This window comes from Manacus candei, unplaced genomic scaffold (genome assembly GCF_025592945.1).
Source record: "Manacus candei isolate 608988 ecotype Guabito, Panama unplaced genomic scaffold, ASM2559294v1 h1tg000049l, whole genome shotgun sequence".
NCBI classification, from domain to species: Eukaryota; Metazoa; Chordata; class Aves; order Passeriformes; family Pipridae; genus Manacus; species Manacus candei.
The window spans coordinates 4,323,454-4,344,625 of record NW_026138097.1 but is presented as its reverse complement, the minus strand read 5'-3'; the positions used below and the strand labels follow the sequence as shown (position 1 = coordinate 4,344,625).

Genomic DNA, 21,172 nt, shown 5'->3' with positions numbered 1-21,172 from the left:
GGAATGAAAGAATTAGTACTTTTTCTTTTCTTTTCTCTTTTGACTAATTAACTATATAATGTTTTCACAGGGGACTTTCTAAATAGCAGTAGAAATATTAAAGCTTTAGGATTTCCCCCCGACAAAGTGCATCCCTTGGTTTTAGTGAATTCTATCAACTTAAATGGATTCTCCTGCTTTGTTTTTACCTATACAATCTTTTTGTGACTTATGTGGTATTTCTTGCATAATCAGATAGTATTTATTTTCCAGCTTATTCCATTGTACTAGTTAAACAAGGAGCACCTCTGCTACGCACTATAATTTGTATAAGTGCAGTTATTTGTATGCCATGGCTTTGTGAACTTTCCAAACAGTAGCTAGCAGAACTTTAATTCCGCTAGTAGTGTAGCTTATCCTGTCACGTTTCTATTTGCCTTCCTCAACTCCAAGCTAATAAGAGTACTTCAGGATTGGAATATGTTTTACTTGGCTCTGTCATCAATCACTGCATCAAATGTACGATGTTGTGGTTTAAACCCAACCGACAGCTACAGCTCTTGCTTACTCACCCCTGGTGTAATGGGAGAGGGAATTGGAGGAGTAAAAGTGAGAGGGGGCTGAGATAAAGACAGTTCAACATGTAAAGCAAAAGTCACACATGCAAACAAAGCAAAAACATTCACCACTTCCCCACTGGCAGGTAAGTATTCAGCCATCTCCAGGAAAACAGTGCTCCATTCTGCATAATGGTGACTTTTGAAGACAAGTGCAATCCTTCTGAATGGCCCCCACCTTCCTTCTTCTTCCACTAGCTTTATATGCTTAACACCATCGTTCTGAATGGCCCTTACTTTCCTCTGTCTTCCCTCAGCTTTATATGCTGAGCATAACACTATATGGTGTGGAACGTACCTTTGGTCAGTTGGGGTCAGCTGTCCTGGCTGTGTTCTCTCCCAACTACTTGTGCACCAGCGATCTCTTTGCTGGAGAAGCAGAAAAAAGCCTTGGCACCATGTAAGTACTGTTCAGCAGTAATGAAAATGTTTTTGCATTATTAACACTGTTTTCAGTAAAAATCCAAAACATAGCCCCATACTAGCCCTCTTCTAGGGGATTAGTAAGCACCAGAGCTGGTTCTAGGAAGAAGAGACTTTGGGAATGGGCTGGGAAGGAGCCTGCAACTGTCTCAACCTTTCCGCAGTTGACCATGCTTGTGACATAGGTGTTATGATCACAAAGAGTACATTTTGGATGTTATTCAAAAATTTGACCGCAAGAACTAGTCTGTTCTAAGCTCTAACATCCATTTAATAGAATTGAAAGAGTTTGTATGAAATTGTTTAAGGCTGGTATAGAATGTGTAATAGTGTTATGGCTACAAGCCAGGGAAGAGAGTTACAGCCATGAATATTCATACCATTATGCCATATGAAGGGGGCTGCCCTGCCCTCCCCTCATGGGGTGTTGGAAGGGAGGGGAGGCTTTGCTGCAGCCAGCAGCTGTCCCTGCCTGGACAACAGGAAAAGCCACACCGGGAACCTAAAGGGTGCTGTCTTGCCTCAGTTGCTGCAGTGATGAGGACTTGCTGTCCCTAAAAAAATGCAGTGAAACTTGGTCCCTTCTGCTGCTTGCTACTTTGACCCATCCAGAGTGCTACTGAGGAGTTATGGTGCTGAAGTGGACAGCTCCAAGGTGCAACTGAGCCAGCTGCGAGCCCCTCTGCTTTGCTCACTGTGGGCTGGTGGCACCCCCCCCTCCACCTCTGCTGCTTTGCCTGCTCCCGTCAAGTGCCTCTGCTGCTGCCGCCACCTAAATGCCGAAGCCGCCCACACCACCGCTGCCGCCTGAGTACTGAAGCCCCCCGGGGACTGCTGCTCTGGGACCCATACGCTGGACCCCCGTGCCGGACTCCTCCCCCTCGCTGCCCACTTCAGCTGCACGGAACCCGAAACCCCAGTGGAGATGAATGGCGCAGCACTGGTGCCAAGGGAGGTGATTTAGAAGAAGGGGGAGAAAACCATCCATCGTTTTGTTTCCCCTTTGTTCCTGGTTGGCCATGTTGGTGGTGTTACCCCATAGCTGTGGGTAAACTTTCTCCTCTGTATCTTTGTAGTTACCGTTATTTCATTTTAGCACACTGTTATTTTTTCACTTATAACTTCCTCGCAATTTTTTTTTATTCCTCTATTAAAGGGGAGCAGAGTTCATATTATTGGAGTTCCTATGTCCCAATGTGTTTCTTTTTAAACCAAGAGAAATAGATTAATGTAAACATATTTAATATAAACTAGAAAACAGCAACATATTTAATTTGAGAGTTAACAAATTATGCAGCCAGTCTTGAAAAGGACCCTTTGTAATTTAAAAATATTTAGTTTTATAAAGAGCTTACAAAAGGTTATAGAATTACGTTTTAAAATGTTTTTCATCTGCTACATCTTAAGTAAATTTAATTAATTTCTATATAAAATTGATGTCTAATAACTACAGTTAACTATAATTTGCTTAAGGTTTGCTAATATATACTTGGTGCATAAAATAGGCTTTTTAATAGTAGGTAGGTCTTTGGAATAGGTTAATACTTACTGTTGCTAATCTATACTGATCTGTTTAGTGGAAGTATTTTAAAATTAATTTATTTGATAGAAATAAAACTTTAAAGGCACTTATTATTAGGTGAAGATGTGGAATGTTTTGGTGGCTTGATCCTTCCCATTTCACTAAGCAGGGTGTTTATTGCTGACGAAAATCCTCCAGCTTAATTCCCTTTAAAGAGTTCTGTGATTGTCATGTAGTTTGTGTCATGTGCATGCTTCGTGCTGCCTGAGTGCTGCCTGACGCCTTAATGACTTGTTTCAGGATTAATCCAATGCTAATAGGAAACAGGATTTGAGGTCTTACACAAAGCTGGGAGGAAGCAACTGTCAGTTGCCTGTTCCAGTTCTTAATACATGAAGAATCAGCAGAGGGGAATGATTTTGATTTTCCTTAATCATGAGTGAACAAGATTATGAAGAAAGTGGGCCAAATCCAAGTGAGTCTCTTTAAAAGACAATGCCGTAGTCCTAATGTCTCTTTACTGAAACAGCAGGTTCCTGTACTTCTAGCTGTATTATAAAGAGTTATAAAGAGCTTTTGCAGTGTTGTCAATTAGAAGCAAGTTGTGCTTCATTATAATAGTAGCCTAAGTAAAAACTAAAGTTTAGCAATGTTGATAAGGTGATGGATGTAGTATTAGAATCTTCCATTATGTGAAGGGGTTTACAAGGAGGTTAAATTCACTTTGTCCTGCATTGCAAGATAACCTATGTAAATTGTGCTAATCATTAATAAAAATAATCTAAGAAATGGATGATATAGTAAATATATTTAGACATTTCATTACTAAAAAAACCCAATAACCTGAAGCTTTGGGTTAGGTTGCACTGAATTCTTAAACCCATCTTGCACAAAAATTCAGAAACAAGATGTGTTCAAGAAAGGTTATTGATGCCTTTTCATAATTTGAATTATGGCAAGGTAGTGGCTTTTAAAAAGTAGTATATATTAGAGCTCTGGAGAGTGCTTCTGTATATTTTTGGATTAGAAGTGTCAAGAAATTTTATTTTTAAGATTCTATGACTTCTCTTTAGTTGCCTGCCAATCAAAAACTTGGACATACAGGAAGTAAATATGCATAGTAGAGAAGGTAGAATTACAGGTTTTGTCACAGGCAGCTTTCTTCAGTGTGACACTCCTATATGTCAGCTTTACTGACTTTCAAACTTTATGTATTTTTGCCTTAAAGACTTTAGTTACATTGTGCTTGTTTACCCTCGTGCAAACAGGATCTCATTTTCATATTCTCATTTTGTAGTGGTTTGTTCTTAATATGACCAAATACTACCTGAATGAAAATGTTACCATTGTTTTTATTAAGAACTGTTATTTTTCACCTGTATTTGGCTAAACAGAACCTACTTCAAGGTATATGGACTATGATTAAGAGTTGCCCTTTGGAAACTGAAAAGTTAGGACTTTTCTGTGAAGGATTATTCTCCAACTGTGGTTCTGCTTTAAATACCAGCATATAAAATTAGAAACTTCTGGTGGGAATTGAAGCTGTTTTGTTTTACACATGTACTTGTTTGGAGAACAGTTACACATTTTCAGAGCTGAGCTATCTTATTTGAGGCCATGCTGTTCAAAAGTTTTAGATAATTCTCATTCCTTTGAACAACACCTGAATTCTTTTGCCATTTAAAAACAATCTGGTTTTATTTTTCAGATAGATGTTAAAACTTACAGCATGTCAGGAGACAAAGGTGCTTACTTTTTTGGACAAAATGTGCTTGAATACAAAAAGCAGATAGGAGCACTACTTAAATATGAATAATGATGACAGTGTATGACTGTGAGGAAGCAGTGAATCTGGAAAGGATTTAGGGGTCAGACTGGAATAGAATAGCATGAGCTTGGTTTAATGCTGTGGTAAAGAGGGCTAGCCTGATCCTTGGAATAGAGAGGTGATGATTATACTCCTGTAAATAGCGTTGACTGAGACTGGTATTAGAAGGCTGTATTTGATTTTTAAAGTTTGAATTTTTTGGTTTTGCATAACTTAAAACCTGTAGAGAATATTGCCACAAAAATGATTAAAAGTTAGGAAAATATTTTAGGAACTTAACTATCTTACTTTTTCAGAAGAAAGCTTGAGATGATTTGAATAAGTATAGTTACCTTCAAGAGAAAATACTAATAGTGAGTAGTTAAATTTGGAAGCTGTACTAAGACATTATAGCTAGAAGTTTGAAAACAGCCAAATTTAAATAGATAAGAAACAATTTGAGATTATTTTTTGGTAATTATAAACATAAATTGATGGGTTTTTTTCCTTATTTTAGTTTCTGAAAACATTGAGATACACTGGTCGAATTTCAGTATGTTTTTTCAAAGTTATAGAGCCTAATGCAGAAATTAAATTCTGCAACCCATGTAAAGATAGGATATCAGATTAGATGGTCAAATATTTTTGTCCTTAATCTCTTGAACAGGCATCATAGTAGAAATTTAGGATCACTTAAATGATCATTTCCTTCTCTACCCCAAGCCATGCTTTTCCACTTTCTCTATAACAAAACACCTGTAACGTATCTTTTTCATACTCTGCCACTTGTGATTCAGGGGCAGAGGAGGAAGCAGAGGTGGGAAAGGGAGAAAACCATTAAAAAAAAAGTCATAGGTCTATGATTTAGTAGTATTGTCATCAATGCTAAGGAAGTTGTTTTGCTTACTGTAAGCAAACTATTGCTCGTTTGTACACTGATTCTCTAGTGACAACATAGGCATTTATAATAAATAGTTCCATTTCCCTGAGGAACACTATGATATGGGGATACAAATAGGTGGGTAATAAGTGCGAGAGGGGAATCACAGAATTACTGGTGCTGGAAGGGACCTCTGGAGATCATCTAGTCCAACCTCCAAATGAGTGGGCCACCTCTTTGGCAAAGGTGGCTTCAGCATGTTTAAGCTATACATTTGGGTTCTGTTTTACACTGTATAAAATGGGCCAGTTCAGATCAGCTTAGAAATTTAATAATTAACATACCCGAAAGTATTCTACCTGTCAACGTTTGTGAGGATCACTGCTCCGAAATCTAAGGAATATGAATTTAGACAGAGTGCCGTTTTTGCCTCTGTGACCAACACTTTGAATTCTGACATGCAAAACTTCTGACCTAAGTTTTGTTTGGTATGTGGAAATGTTAGTGAGAAATCATCTGATGGCACTGGCAGTTTTAAATTTAAGGCCAGCGTAGCACTGGGACGGTTTGTGATAATTTATGTGGGTTACACTATATAGGCAGCTGGAAGGCTGGGGTGTATAGGAGTTCACAGTGGGATTGTCTGCATGAACACTGAATGCAACCTTCCACACTTGAGAGGTCTCCTACTTTCTCTTCTTGCAACTCTATGTCTTGTATAGAAAAGAAAATGTAACTTGTTGCAGCTAATTTCCATGTAAGTGTAACTATAGTGCTTGAGTATCTGTAGAAGTCAAGACTAGGGATTTTTGCATGTCTCATCAACATAGAAAATACCAGACAGGCTTCTAGGAAAGGTACATTAGTTATGACTTTAATTTGTCTACTGGTCCATCAGTGAGCACAGAATTGTGCAAGGATATGTGAACATTCTGTAGCAGATGAGAATTAGTAATAATAATTTTTAAAGTGAGTATGGAGGTAGAAACAGATTAATTTTAAAGTTTAGGCTTTGGTCACTTATGTTGGTTAGAATGGAGTGTCACTTCAACAGGTGGATTTTTTTTCATGTGTCAGAAGACAGATGAAATGTACCATAACCAAACCCTTAGAAGGTTTTTTATTATTTTACTTGCCTTTTCTTCTGGATCTTTTAACACTAATAGTGGTCCAAAATGAAATACTGGTCCAGATTTAAGATTTTTGCCAGTAAACTCTTGTAAATTCAGTTACTTTCAGAAATCAAGCAATAGTATGTGTAGATTTTTGGAGTGCTTTAATTGCAGAAACTGGACTTCAGAAGACGTGCAGCTTAGAGACATGTCTAAAACTACATTGAAAGTTAAAATTTTTATTGTATGTTTAACTCCACACCTGAGAAGAGTTTAAACATATACAATTTCAAAGAAGCCTAAGGGAAAGGTGATTTGCTTTTCAAACATTGAAACATGCTACCCAGGAAAGTGGTTGAGTCACCATCCCTGGTGGTGTTTAAAATATATGTAGATGTGGTGCTTAGGAACATTTAGTGTTGGACTTGGCAGTGTTAAATTGATGGTTGGACTCAATGGGTTTTTTCCAACCTAAATGATTCTATGATTTGACTATGTTAAAGCTTACTTATAGATTTGAAGGGAATAGGGTTGAGATGTAAAGCTGTATATGGCTTGAGACTAGTGGGATGAAGTGCCTATTTCTTTTATGTTCCATGTTACCTCAGTGGAAGCAACTGAAATAGTTTTTTCTGCTGTCTCAGTTTCACTTGCTGCACTGAGGGCAATATTTATAGCATTTGTGAAAAGTGTAAATCCTGTCTTTTTTTAGTTCTGGGTTTCTCATGAATCACTTCTTTTCTAATGAATCTTCTTTTGAAGAAGGGATGAGCTAAAGATAGAAACAGCTGATTTGGTTAACTTCACCATAGATGTTGACTGTGTGTTGAGTCCTGAAGCTAGTTCTTTCTACAGAATGATGTAATATATATCAATTTGAGTTACATGTTTGTAAGGCTCACTACATCTGTCCAGATTGCAGCTAAGTTATTCTATACCACCCACGTCCTCACTAGGGGGTATGGTTTCAGGAAGGAAATGGGCGCACCCCCAGAAGTGGGCACTATTTTGCCTCGTTCTCTCTCCTGGGAAGTTGTCAGCATTTGCCCTGTGGACTCTTGTCTTCTGCTTCTGCCATCCACCTCCTCCCATTTTCTCTGAGGCAAGCTACGGGACATGGTGCTGAAAGGAAAGAGGTGGAACACCGAATCAATGTGTGCTGAACAGCAGTGCTACTGGGGAGGCTGCTGGCAAGGAACAGACCAGTGGGGGCAACCCCCAGTCCAGCCAGGGGGAGCCCAGCTGACAGGAGTCAAGCCCAGTCCAGCTGAGCTGAAAGGAGTGCAGCGGAGTAGTAGGAAAGTAGAAGTGACCTATGGGACTGACCCCTAGTGTGGCGGAATGGTGGAAGCAGTGGCGCAGGCACCTGTGAGGAACTGAGCCCAGCAAAGCAACTGTAGTGAGTCAATAAAGCTAAGACGATCCCAGTTTGGAGGCAGAAACTGGAATCCTTTATTGGACATACAGCTTCATATTTAAAGGGTTTACATATTTAACAGGGGGGTTACATATTTGTGCTATTAAAATTGGGGGGGGTTCCAGAGATGAGGTAAAGGGGAAAACCTAAATTACGAACTTTTGGGTCTTACAATTACATCACAGGAAAAACCCTGCTTTATCTGAGGGGATTTTACAGGGAGGATTAGGTATTGAATCTACGGGACACAAGGGATACAGAGTATAGATATGCAAAGGGGGGAACACAATGAATTTTATGCAGAGGTCTGATAACATCAGAGCACCATCTCCCTGTTTCTTGGCAGAGCATTCCAACAAATGACATCTGGTCTGGCCTTCAGAGGTTTTTCCCCAGCTTCTGTGACTCAAGGTTTTCTGTTTAAACTTAGCAATTGCTTTTCTCATATCCAAAATTTGGAATCCAACAAGCAACAGCACAACCTGACTCAGACAACCTAGCTTTTAGGGGGTCTGTTTGTCGTTGGTTTTTGTTGTCTTGGACTGGGAGTCAGGGAAACACTAGCCACAGGAGCCCCTCACCATCTTGCCTTTGTTTGCAGCAGCCACATAGTGTGGTGTGTGGGAATGATTGCCATATTGTCTTTGTGTGGGGAAGCCATGTGGGCGCAACCTACAGGGACTGTCTGTCATCTTCTTTTTGGTCTACATGGCTACATGGAATTAAATTGAGGTGGTGAACACCTCTTTTGGGGGTAAAACACCTCCTCTTTTTGTATACTTCTGTTATTAATATTGCTGTTGGTTCTTATTCCACTGCTTTTTGCTTTTGATAAATTGTTATCTCAACCCATAGTTTCTGCTTTCGCCCCTCCCTTACTGACTTATTTGGAGTTTAATTTCCTGCTTGCGTTAATCCACCACACTATCTAAACATATTAAATAAACATACTCCAGAAGGTGATGTTTTTTAATTTGCAGTGAAGATGATTTTGTTGATAGCAATGATGAAAACTCAAAGGTGTAATAAGGGGGGTTATAAATATATTAACAACAAAAAGAGGACCTGTAGGAACTGGCAGAAGAGCTTGCCAAGCCAATCTCCATCATTATTGTTGGTCATCATTAACCGGGGAGGTCACAGACAACTGGAGGTTAGCTAATGGTGTGCCTGTATGAGGTTCAGTAAGGTGAAGTGTACTTGAACCCAACAATCCCATGCAGCTCTACCAGCTGGGGGAAGAGTGGCTGGAAATTGGCCCATCAAAAAGGGACCTGGGGGTGCTAGTTGACAGCAGCTGAACGTGAGCCAGCGATGTACCTAGGTGGACAAGAAGGCCAATGGCATCCTGGCTTGCTAAAAAAATTAGTATGGCCAGAAGGACTAGGGAAGTGATTGTTGCTTTGTGCTCGGCACTGGTGAAGCCACATCTCAAATTCTGTGTCCAATTTTGGCCCACTCATGACAAGAAAGACACTGAGGTGTTGGAGTGTGTCCAGAGAAGGGCAAAATAGCTGGTGAAGGGCCTGGAGCACAAGTCTTACGAGGAATGGCTGAGGGAGCTGGGGTCGTTTAGCCTGGAGAAAAGGAGGCTCTAGGGGTACCTTGTAGCTCTCTACAACTACCTGAAAGGAGGTTGTAACAGGGCGGGGGCGGGCCTCTTCTCTCAGGCACCTAGTGCCAGAGCAAAAGGAAATGGCCTCAAGCTGCACCACGGGAGGTTCAGGTTGGACATTAGGAAGAATTTTTTCACTGAAAGGGTTATTAAACATTGGAACAGGCTGCCCAGGCAGGTGGTGGAGTCACCATCCCCAGTGGTGGTCAACAAATGACTGGGTGTGGCACTTAATGCTGTGATTTAGTTGGCATGGTAATGTTCAGTTAAAGGTTGAACTTTATCTTAGAACTCTTTTCCAACTTTAATGATTTCATGATTCTCTGATAATTGTAGAATTACAATTACAGTCAACAAACTGCAGATGACAGAGTACTTGTCAGTTTGTTTTTGCAGTCACTTTTTCAACATTCATTCTCTTTCAAATGGAGCTAAAATAGGTCATGCTGATCATGTCAAATGCTATAAATATGCTGTACCAACATTCACAAATACAAAAAGAGACAACTGTATTAGAGAAACTGGACTTTATAGTAGTCTGGTAGTGACAGACTGTTTTGAAGACTAACATTACAAAGCTTTAAAATGGGAAGAATGTTGGTTGGAAGCACTGAAAAAGCATTTGAAGCGTAGGAAACCTGAGTTCTCTGTTTTTCTATTTGAAGCCTCTTAGGTACATTTGACAAGACTTGTTTGTTAGAGATACTGTGCTCTGAGCTTTTTCCTACTGGAGCGAAGCTAAGTAACTCTTTGTTTAGAAATACGAGTATATAAAAGAAGGCTTCATTATTCTCCCACGTACAATTTAAAATACTTTATAGTGCTAAGATACTGATTTTTATGTCCAGAGCTGATAATACAAAACTATATTCTTTTACCTCAGAATTGTGAATATTGATTCACATTATCCTTTTGGCTACCCTTTTGATGTTTCGATTAGTCTAATGATACCCACTGGAGCAGTAACTCCAGTGACATTACATTCTGTGTGAATGCAAAACAATACTTGAAATTTCCCAGCTCTCTTTTTGAAGAGCAATCCTTTTTGAAGAGATTGGAAGTACTCTGAAAAGAGTACTAATATTTAGCTAATAATTACAGCTACTGGCTGTCAGTAGGTGACAAACTCAATAGAAGTGTGGTTTCAGCAAGACTAATATCAAACAATCTTATTTTTATTTTTATTTGGGAATGTACCTTTAAATGAATGGTTTGTAAAAACTGTAGCAAAAATAATGTCATTTCAATGAAGGGAGCTAAAAGAAAAACAATGTTCCAAAAATCTTGGGAAGAAAATACAGTGTCTTAGGCAAGAAGTTCTAGTGCTCATATGCTCTTGCAAGATGATAAGAGGAATCAGAATGTATTTGTTTGAGGACAAAGTTGCTTTTTATTGTCTATGGAAAAGCTGACTGAACCTTTCTCTAAGTATAATGGAGCCCATTGAAGGATAAATGCCAATTTCTCAGATAATCTTGTGCCAAACCAGCATGTTCCATGTGCTGTAAAACACCTCAAGGTGCTGGTCCATGAGGGAGATTGTTTTGTGTTCACAGTTCTCCTTCTGCTGGCCTTGCATTAAGCTTTATTGGAGGAGGGACATGTGTAAGACCTGTAAGACGCCTGTAAGACGTGAAGCAGTGGGGGACCAATTATAAAGTGTAGAGAAACAGAAAACTATAAGTAGGAGGATATGGACAGAAGGAGATACACTGGATAAAGAACAGTAGTGGTGGATGAAATCATCAATATTTCTTCTCTGGATTGGGTAACTAATTCTAGAACCCTAATGGTCTTCTGGGTCTCTCGTGATAGAACATGGTTTCTATGTCATGACATCAACAGTTATAGGGATACTATGAAAAGTGGTGTGAAATCTGTCAGGGATGCAGTCCCTCTTCTGATTAAGGGACTGAGATCTATTTCTGTCTGTTCTACAATGAAGATAATACGTTATGCTGAGACTGGTGTCTGTGTTTGCAAGAGCTTTCTTCTGGGATTTTATGTGGAGAGAAGTGTCCTGGAGGGGGCAGTGGGAGGATACAGGGAAAAAGAGTACAACTTCTTCTCCAACTGTTCCTTAATTCTGTAGTGAAGAGATTCTGTAGGTACTATTGCTGTAACCTCTGAATATAAGGGCAAAAGGGCAGAGGGGCAAAGTGGCATAGGCAAGGACTGGAGATTATTTGGAAATGCCGATGTTGTGACAGCATCAGCATGTGATAGGTTTCGTAGTGTGTGGGTTGGAAGGCAGTGAAAACAATGCAGTATTTTTTGAGAGGTGTGCCAGAGCGGGTCAGGGAAGCTACAGGTTAATGAGGTTTATATTTCAACGAGGAGTAAGTATAGCGTGTCCCAGAAGGGTCCCCACAACCTCTAAAGAATAATTCCTTTCACATCATTTTTTCATAAATTCCTGCGTTAACTGCTTGAGATTTTTTGAGGAAGTCAGTAAAGTAATAAAAAGGTAGGTTGGGGGTTTATTTTATTCTTGTTGCCCAAAAGGTTTATGTGAAGTGCTATTATCAAGTGTTTTTAGGTAAACTAGAAAGGACAGGAGGGAAATCAGTATATATGTTAAAGAATAATAATTAAGAGTTAAGAGACGGAACACTATACAAAGATTAGACTGTTAAAATAAGCTTAATTTCCTTAAATGCAGATGTTAAGTCCACGTGTCTGACACTAAGACGGTATTTGGCACTCACCTGCAGTGCTTTTAGAACCCGTTCCTAAATCAGCATCTTCTGACTATTCCTTTTATCGTATACCATGTTCTCTTTTTTTTTCATTTTGTTTCTAATTGTTGTACTTTTCCACCAGGGGATGGGATTGCCAGGGAAAGTCGTCCATTTATTAACAGTGCAGAATTGAACAGAGGAAACACCTATGAAGGAAAGAATATGGCTCTCTTTGAGGTAAGTTAAATACCCCAGAAACATACTTAACTGTTAATTGGGACGAGCAAACACCTGTTTTCTTTGTCGTGAAATATAGTGGAGGAAAATGAATTTTAATAACTTCTTTGTAATTTGATTCCTGCTAAAATTCCATTTCAGTAGATTTGAGTGACATAACGCATTAATAGTGCGTTAATGTGAATATATGAAATAAGTCTTCTTGTGTTTAAGTTTTTTGGGCTAGAATCTAGAAGTTGTTGTTAGAGAAAGCTGTTGGAAGTTAAATCTATTAGTTTTAGCAGAACAGTATTCAGTTTTAAAAGGATTAGCAAATTAATTTGTTCAACAAGGGAATCATAGACTTATCTTAAAGCAGGAAAGGCAGAAAACAAAGTTACAGGCCATGACTGTATTTGTAATTTCTAATATAAGCATCTACTTTATAATGGAAGTTTCATACCTTTTTAATCAAATGAGTGATTGCAATCATTCATAGAAAGGAAGTACCTTTAAGGACCACTATTTCAATGAAATAGTACTTTTAGTAAAACTTAACCTAGGTTGTTCTGCTATAGCAGTATCAACTAGTCTTCCTTCGATGCTTGCTGTTAAAAATAATCAAAGTCCTTCCAGCGTTGTTTGCTTAGCCATCTTACAGTTGAATTCTTCTCAATATTTTCTTGTTGTTCTCTTACACTCATCTCTTCTCTCTGCCAAATATCTTTGCACTGAGGACATGGTCTTTCAGTTCATTCTGTGCATGACCCAAATAATGTCTATTTACTATTTTCCACTGAATCGTAGAGAAAATTGTGCTAAGGATCAAAGAAATGTTAGTCATTAATTGTGTTTTTGGCATGTATGCATGTCTTATTGGGTTTTGGCTCCTAGAATCTTGTTCTTCTCATGTTTTCAGCTGTTAGAGTTTTTATATAAACTGTTAAAAACAAGTTTGACTATTATGACCATGGTTATCATTACTTACTGTCTCAGGCAAAGGTATTTTAGTTCTTGTCTTTCTCTTTGTGATCCTGATCTCTTGTCTTCTTTCCAGTATTCAGTTTTTGTGTATTTGATTGAATTATCTGGTTCCATTTTTCTTGGAATCTTTTTATTGTATATGCTTCCTCTGGATTTTATTAATTGTTTTAGTATGTTTTTGTTTCGTAGCAGATACTTGGCTAAAGAAAGAGGGCTGACTTCTGTGTCAAGTAATACTACATATGTGGAACTGTATATGACATGCATATGTGCCCATATTTTCAACAGATGAATACTTTGGAATTCGTATGCGTGGTTTAAGATAAAATACATAAGCCTGCAGCTGCAGACTTCAGAGGTCCTTAAGCACCTCCAGAGAGGTGCTTGAGAGAATAATTTGAAATCACTCTCTAAACACAAGCAAGATGCAGGAAGAATACCCTAATGACTCAGCCCTACCAGTAGAATTTCCTAAAAACTGTATTGTGATGAGAAAAGATTTTTTTAAATAAACAGTGGTCTTTCTCTAGGTTTTCCTTATATTCAAGCTGCATATTGTAAGACAGTGTAAAAAAATGAAAGAAGTGTTGCAACATAGCCATGTAGTGTTGTATTCGTGCTTAATTAGATGTTGTTACTTTGGTGTGTGTTTGGCCCAACCACTTGTGAGAGTCTGTTCTTTTCATGCCAAGTTATGAGAAAACAAGCGCTGATAAATGAGAACTTCGTCCTTGAAGGAAGCATCTTGCATAAACTAGAATTAATTGGTACCTCACTATTGGCTGATGGCCCTTCAAGGGCATTTGAAAGCGAAAGTGAGGAGGAGAGTGATGAAGTACACCCCCAGACTCATTTAGGAAAGACCCCCCCAAGGTATAGTGCGCAGGCATGGGGAAATTCCAATGCACACATGCATGCACAGGAGAGATGCCGCTTGCATAACAGAGGGAGGGACTGAAGGCCTCTAGCTAGGCGGTGCTCGCCACACCTGCCCAGGTAGACATCACCAGTTAATTGTATAAAAAGCAGATAGCTCTGCTGGGAGTGGAACTCAAGCTTCACAATGAAGGACAACGTTGCGTTTTGCGGGGATGCCCGCCATCTTGTGAGCCTGCTGACACTATGAGGATGCAGCTTCTGCTATGGGTAATTCTAGGCATTCTGGAGTCTGTAAGAGAGCTTTGTAAGCAACACCTGAGTTAGTGGGGGAGTTAGTACTGAGGGCTTATTTCCCTCCCCTTTCCTCTCTCTCTGGTTCTTGTTTTGTTGGCCACCTCTTGGTAATAAATATTGGTTTTGTTGAGCTTTCAGCGGTGTACTGGTTTCAGTTTCAGCATCCTCCCTGCTACAAGTGTTAAACAGCTAGGAAGAATAGAAAGTTGGTTGAAAGCTGACTGGTATTTTATCATGCTAATTTTTTGGTTTGGGTGAATCAGGGTTGACCTGTGGAGTATATTTTGAAGAAGTATTATAAAATCATGACTTTTAAAAAATCCTATTTAATTAATGCAGTATTCTTAAAAACCCAACAGGAAGAAATGGATAGTAATCCCATGGTGTCATCTCTTCTGAATAAACTAGCAAACTACACTAATCTGACTCAAGGTGTGGTGGAACATGAAGCAGATGAAGACAGCAAGCGAAAGGAAGTCAAGGTATTTAAACTTCTAATAAGTTATTGGGACAAAGCTAGCCATAAAGAAGAGCATTTTTCAACCTGAAAAGAGAATATATGGATACCTAAAAACAGGAGTGAGATTAGTAATACTGTGTTTAGAACTGAAGCATTTGCAGCAGGACTTGTGTTAATTTGGTGTTCTTGTTAGCTTATTTAGCAAGACGTTGCTGTAAAACCCCTAGGTAAAATGTGTGCAAAGCTAGCATCTGAAACCCAGAGTACACGCACCCTCCCCTTCCTCCCTTTCCCTCTGTTCCCCTCCCTTGCCCTTAATGTATTTGGATTGCCTAGGTTTTTACCTAGTTGAAATTAAGGCAAACCTTACAAGAAACAGGTCGCATTTTTAAATCTGTAAGCATATTTGCACCTGGTTAACATGGTAGTAGTTTTTCCAGCGGCTCTCTTGGTTTAATGTGTCAGACTAAGTATTTTTAAGACTTAGTGGATGCACTTCAAGAGCACTTTTTTTGTTGTTGCATACATCAATAATATTATATTGGTGGGGGGAAGGAAGGCATATGCTCTGTTTGGCACATTGTTAAACACACTTAATAGAAGACAGCAACTGAATTCATCAAGGGTTGTGTACTGGATGCCCAAAGTGCCTGTCTGAGCCTCTGTAGAAATGAAACATATGCAACAGTTGGAGTCTTCAATGAGATGTTGGATTGATCCCTCTGTAAGCAGGGAGCTGTTTTGGAAGGAGAAAGCTTGGATAAAAAACATGACCTGACAGAGTATAAAAACTTCCAGGCAAGGAAGAATGATGAGCTGGAAGTGGTTGAGCATGGTAAATGAAACTAAGAAAATGAGGGTAGATAATGGGAAAGGGAGAGTGCTAGGAGTCCTTTGTGTAGGAGAGGGTGTGCTGCTACTGAATTTGTATGCTGAGCTATTGAGAAAGGAGGAGAAGCACCTAAGAATGAGTAAAGGAAATGAGCACATAGCAGAAGAAACAGAGTTGAAAAGGTACTTGAAAGTAAGCTTAAAAGTGCAGCTTATTTGACTGGAAGGGAGATTTTGAGTGGAAGTTGGTACCAGGACAACGGGCAAGGGTGAGGAATAAAGTCCAGCTGTTTGGTTTAGCTTTTTGCTTATCCTGCATTTGTTCATATGTGGACTTTCTTTTTGTTTGTCTAGTTGTGCTTAATCTATATTTGTTTCACCTCATCTGAAGATACAACTTCAGATGTGAGAAAACCAAAACTGATCAGCTCACACTTTCCTTCGTGTGATCCCTGTTGTCTGCTTAGCTTCTGAGCAGAGTTTTTTCTCAATGCATAACCATATTAGTCCCTCTGGAGCTGACCAGTCAAATGAACTTCATCTCCTCCCTTGCCCTTCGTCTTGTTTAACACCATCTGGTGGCCTGCTAACACAATTTTTATGCACATGTCTTAGTTTCATTTCCAAAATTAAATTGTAGTTAAGTAGTACCTTGGCAGGGTAGCATTTTTTATGGCAAGACTGAGACAGTGGTGTTGATGTTTCAGATGGATATTGCCCAAGTGCTAAAAATCTATCTAGAAACCTGTATATAACTGTTGCTTCTAACTAGAGTATTTCAAAGGCTGATTTCTTCATACATGTAGACGACGAAACTTCTACACACATCTTTTGTGTGTGTCTTGATCCCTGATGATCACCAGCAAATAAAAAGTACAAATGTATTATGTTGTAGCAGGTTTTACAACTTTTGCAAAACCAAATTGTAATCAGCTCTGCATTTCTTCTGTCTCTGTCTTAATACTTTGTCTTTTGTAAAAATGGAAAATACTTGATGTTGAATATAATTTTTTTGCTCAAGCTGCATGGCAATTTGTGATCAGCTTTTTGCATAACATATTTGGTATTTTGATTTGTGGCAGTAACTTATCTTCAACAGTAGCCTGTAAGAGGTATTTCAGAAGAAAGTTTGTAAAGCATTGCAATCAACAGATAAAGGGGCATCCTACTCCTGTCAAGGTTTCCTATGGAACAAGAGAGTTTGCTATCACAAATACTTTTCTGTCTTCTCAGGAATTTTTCTGCATCAATAGCCTATGAATATTTGCAAAGCTGGATGCTCTGAAGTTACCATTCAGTGTCACTTGGTATTTCTTCATGGAGCATTTGTGATAAGAGTTTGTGGAATAAAGTGCTTAGGAATCAGTGCAAAGGAATTCATGTTCTCACTTCGTTTCCAGGGTCCACGGATGGGCACTTTTATTGGTGTGTATCTTCCCTGCTTGCAAAACATCTTGGGAGTCATCCTTTTCTTACGTTTAACATGGATTGTGGGAACAGCTGGAGTTCTTGAGTCTTTCATCATCGTGTTCATGTGTTGTGCTTGTGTAAGTTCACCTTTTTTTCTTTTTTTTAAACTGTTAACCAAATCCTCTATTACAAGAGTACTGATGCCTTCTAATATATGAGTATCAGAGAAAGAAAACCATATTTAAATATATTGGTTAAATTGCACTGATATTTAACCACTGTGGTTAAATTGAGAGAGATGGGTTACATATATTAAGGCAGTGAGTGTCACGTGTCATTCTACCCTGTATGAAGTTTCTTTTGATTTGATTACAGTAAGCTTTTGTCTGAAGTATTATATGGATTTTATTAAATTGGCATTTAGCAAATATTTCACTGTTTACTTTGAGATCTGAACCGATCTGCTTTTCACAACTTTAGAATGAACTGAAATATAAACTACAAATTGAACCACAACATTATGTCCATGAAGTAGTATTTTAGAGCGAGACCACTAGCAGATGTTGTCATAACAATGATATGATCAGTTTGTCACTACTATTTTGATTGAAATAACATACTGTTTTGTATGTTCAGTGGTATATATTCTTCCAGTTCTTTTTAAAGACTGTCTCAAACATCTAAATTAACTGAATCTTCTACAGAAAAATTTAGTACTTAATTAACATGGATATTCCAAACCAAATATATGGTAACAGTAACATCTTATTTAAAAAAATAAATTTCTAATTTCATTTGATCACTTTGTCTTGCCCCATCTTTCAAAAAAAAACCCAAATAAAAAACCCCCACAAACAAAAAAACCTCCTCTAGTATTTTAAATTTCCTCTGTTTCATCTTCCCACAGACTATGTTAACTGCCATTTCAATGAGTGCGATAGCAACAAATGGTGTAGTCCCAGGTAATGAATTTTATCTTAGATGGTGAATGGTCAAATGATGAAAGTTTAAAGCTGGGATAAGAAATTTTTGTAGTCTCAAATATCAGAAGTAATGATTTTGTGTCAAGTGCATATTTTCTTTTAATTGATTTTATAAACAGCTTTTTAATGTGAGATGCAGTCTTTTAACTGGATTGTTTGGGAATAATGAACTGCAGCACATCTTTGTCATCGATCATTTGATTCTGTTTTAATGGAAGATAAGATGTAATTTGAATGAATGGAGACTGGTCTTCATGCAAAACAAATTTCTTTATAAATTTACAAATAAGGCTAGTGCTTCTTTTTTCTATCTTGAATTTGCCTAGATTCCATCTAAACACTGGAGATAGTTATCTTGTTTTCTGCAAGAATAGCAACTAGTCTGCTGGCAGAAATATTTTTCTATATAAGCACTGTAGGTTCTGCTCATCTCCTTACATGTTCAACATAAATAGATGAATTTGTTTGGTTTTATAATTATAGAGGATTTTTTTTAGATGCAAAAGCAGTTAACCCTTGAAACTCTTATCCTTTTCAGTTTCTCAACACGTTAATTGATAATTCTGACATTCAGATGTTGTTTTGAACTCTGAACAGTTTAATTAATGAACTTAAAATAGTTCCTCACAGAGGTTCTGCAGCTTAGTAAGGGGTTTCAGAACTGTTAGATAAGTTGTTGGGCAAAAGTAAATGTTCCAGTTTGTGCAGGATGTAGAATAATTGTATTATAATTGTATTTCATGGATACAGTACCATATATGAAATAAAAATACAATAGAAAATTTTGTTTTAAATACTTGTATTTTATAAAGAAATTTATTCAAATGAGTGTCTAGATAACTAAAATGTTCTGCTCTTGTCCCCCTCATATTTTTAAAGTTCATTGTAAAGGTTTTGTTTGACATCTGAGTGTCACAGAAATCTTTGAAACTGGCAGTTCTTACACTAGACAGGTCTTCATTTTCACTTTTTTGTTGTTGGTGCCAGTTTCTTAGAGAAATTATGCTTGTGCTGGAATATATGGAGAAGGCAGAAAGATAAGAACCTAGGACTGATGGAGACTTGAGCAGCAGGATCTTTTCTTTTGTCACATCGTATGTGACAGCATTATATTTAGTAAAAGTATTGGGGATGAATAATAATTTCTTTGTTAGTTTCTCATTTGTTCATATTGAAAAGATTGAAGCCTGTGCAACAGAGTACCCAAGGAAGTGTTGGAATCTCCATCCTTGGAAGTGTTCAAAAAACACGAAGATATGGTGATTAGGAACATGGTTTATTGGTGGACCTGGCAGTGTTAGGTTAATGGTTGGATTTGATGATCTTGGAGGTCTTTTCCAACCTTAAAGATTCTATGAGAAACAGCTTCAGACTTCACATTGACATATGTATATTTAAAATTAAGCACTTCCTTTCTCTGTCTCCTCTTGCTTCCTCATAACCTTGTTATGAGTGGGAAAATATTAATTCAGGAGTAGATGGAGAGGGAATGAGAGAGAAGAGTTTGCCTTGAGGGGGTTGGGTGAAATTCTCAATAGAGATATTAAGAGCTTGAAACTTAAAACCTTATTGAAAGGGAAATGGTATGTTGGAAATGGAGGTGGTGGTGGTGTAGTTTATGACTTAGAGAAAGATGATACATGTGTATGGGAAGTAAGAGTGAGAAGAATTGAAAAATTCATGCTCAAAGTGAATAGTATATGAGTACACAAGAAAAAGTAATCCCTAGCTAACACTTTTAAATGTTACTGAAAAAAATGCCTGTAGTGAAAGTGGTAATGGTTTCATATACAGAAAATAAAAAGAATGAAAAGAATGTATATCAGTGAGGAAAAAAATCTAGTTTGTCCCTATCTCATAAAGCAATGGTTTTGGAAATCTGTTGTTTGGTGGGGAACAGCTTGAGGTTAGAAATTGATTCACATCTATTTATACCTCTATATCCTTTTCTAATTTACTTCTGTTTAGCTTGTGTAAATTTTTTCTCTTTTTTTGTTGGGCTTTACTTTCTGTTCCCCAGAAAATGCACATGGGGATATTAATCTTGAAATGTACATTCTAACTGTCTCGTTGGTATAGACATTAACTACAGTTTTGGTATTAACATGTCAATGGAGACACATGCAATGGTTATCTTGATTATGTTGATTGAATGATTCAGATTTTTGTTCTCTACTGCCATCCTTAACCTGAAGGCCTGGAGGTTTTTTGTTTGGTTGGTTTCTTATTAAATTCACAGCTGGAGGCTCTTACTACATGATTTCAAGATCTTTAGGGCCAGAGTTTGGTGGAGCAGTGGGACTTTGTTTCTATTTGGGCACAACCTTTGCAGGAGCAATGTACATTCTTGGTACCATCGAAATTTTATTGGTGAGTACTAGTTTCTCTTAAGACTAAATGTATTTGGGCTGCTTAGGGAGATTGCTGATGAATTTACTTGGCCTAGAATGCATTCTAGTTTGGTGATTGTTAATGTTTTGATACTACATTTTCAGTATGTTGATATTTTTTCTTACTCATGACTATTTGAAAAAGGTAGATTCTTATCAATAATACAAAAATAAATTAAAAGTTGTTTGATGTAAGTTTTTTCTACTTAAAGTAGGAATCAAATAGAACTCCTTCCATATGAAAGTCTGTGAACCTGGATCAGACAAGCATTCCCAGGGTAACTCACAGAAACTGTTCAGCTTCTACTGTGCTTTGCACTCCCTATGCACTGGCTACTGCCCAATGAAAAGTTGTGAAGAACGTGAAGGTCGTATCACCTGTGAGGCAGGAATTAAGAATGTGTCCCAATTTCTCCTTTCCAAACTGCTGGCTTTGAATTTTCATATATTTGTAAAGATGCTGTGGAAGACTGCCTGTATGGCAGTGGTGCAGCTACTGTGACTGTGCATCATCCAGGAGGGGCCAAACAGTTATTGTTCATCATATCAGAAACTGCAGATATGCACAAGAGGTACTTCGGAATTGCTCCTTGTTGCTTACTAAGACCCATGTCATCAAATCCAGACTTTCTTGAATTTAAATTAGAGACAGTCCTCACTACTGCTTGCTTG

The 21,172-nt window shown here is 38.1% G+C and overlaps 1 protein-coding gene across 3 annotated transcripts in view; it reads left to right on the top strand.

Annotated features, from left to right (window-relative positions):
- The window catches only part of LOC127476161 (solute carrier family 12 member 7-like), a 72,475-nt gene that overhangs the window by 5,706 nt on the left and 45,597 nt on the right, over positions 1–21,172 (top strand). For 2 of the 3 annotated variants that reach the window (XM_051798701.1, XM_051798699.1), the window contains exons 2-6: positions 12,196–12,290; positions 14,786–14,908; positions 17,118–17,264; positions 18,035–18,089; positions 20,350–20,480. In XM_051798701.1, coding sequence (XP_051654661.1) covers positions 12,196–12,290; positions 14,786–14,908; positions 17,118–17,264; positions 18,035–18,089; positions 20,350–20,480 — 551 coding nt within the window. The remainder of the gene's footprint in view (positions 1–12,195; positions 12,291–14,785; positions 14,909–17,117; positions 17,265–18,034; positions 18,090–20,349; positions 20,481–21,172) is intronic. The other variant, XM_051798700.1, reaches the window with a different exon arrangement.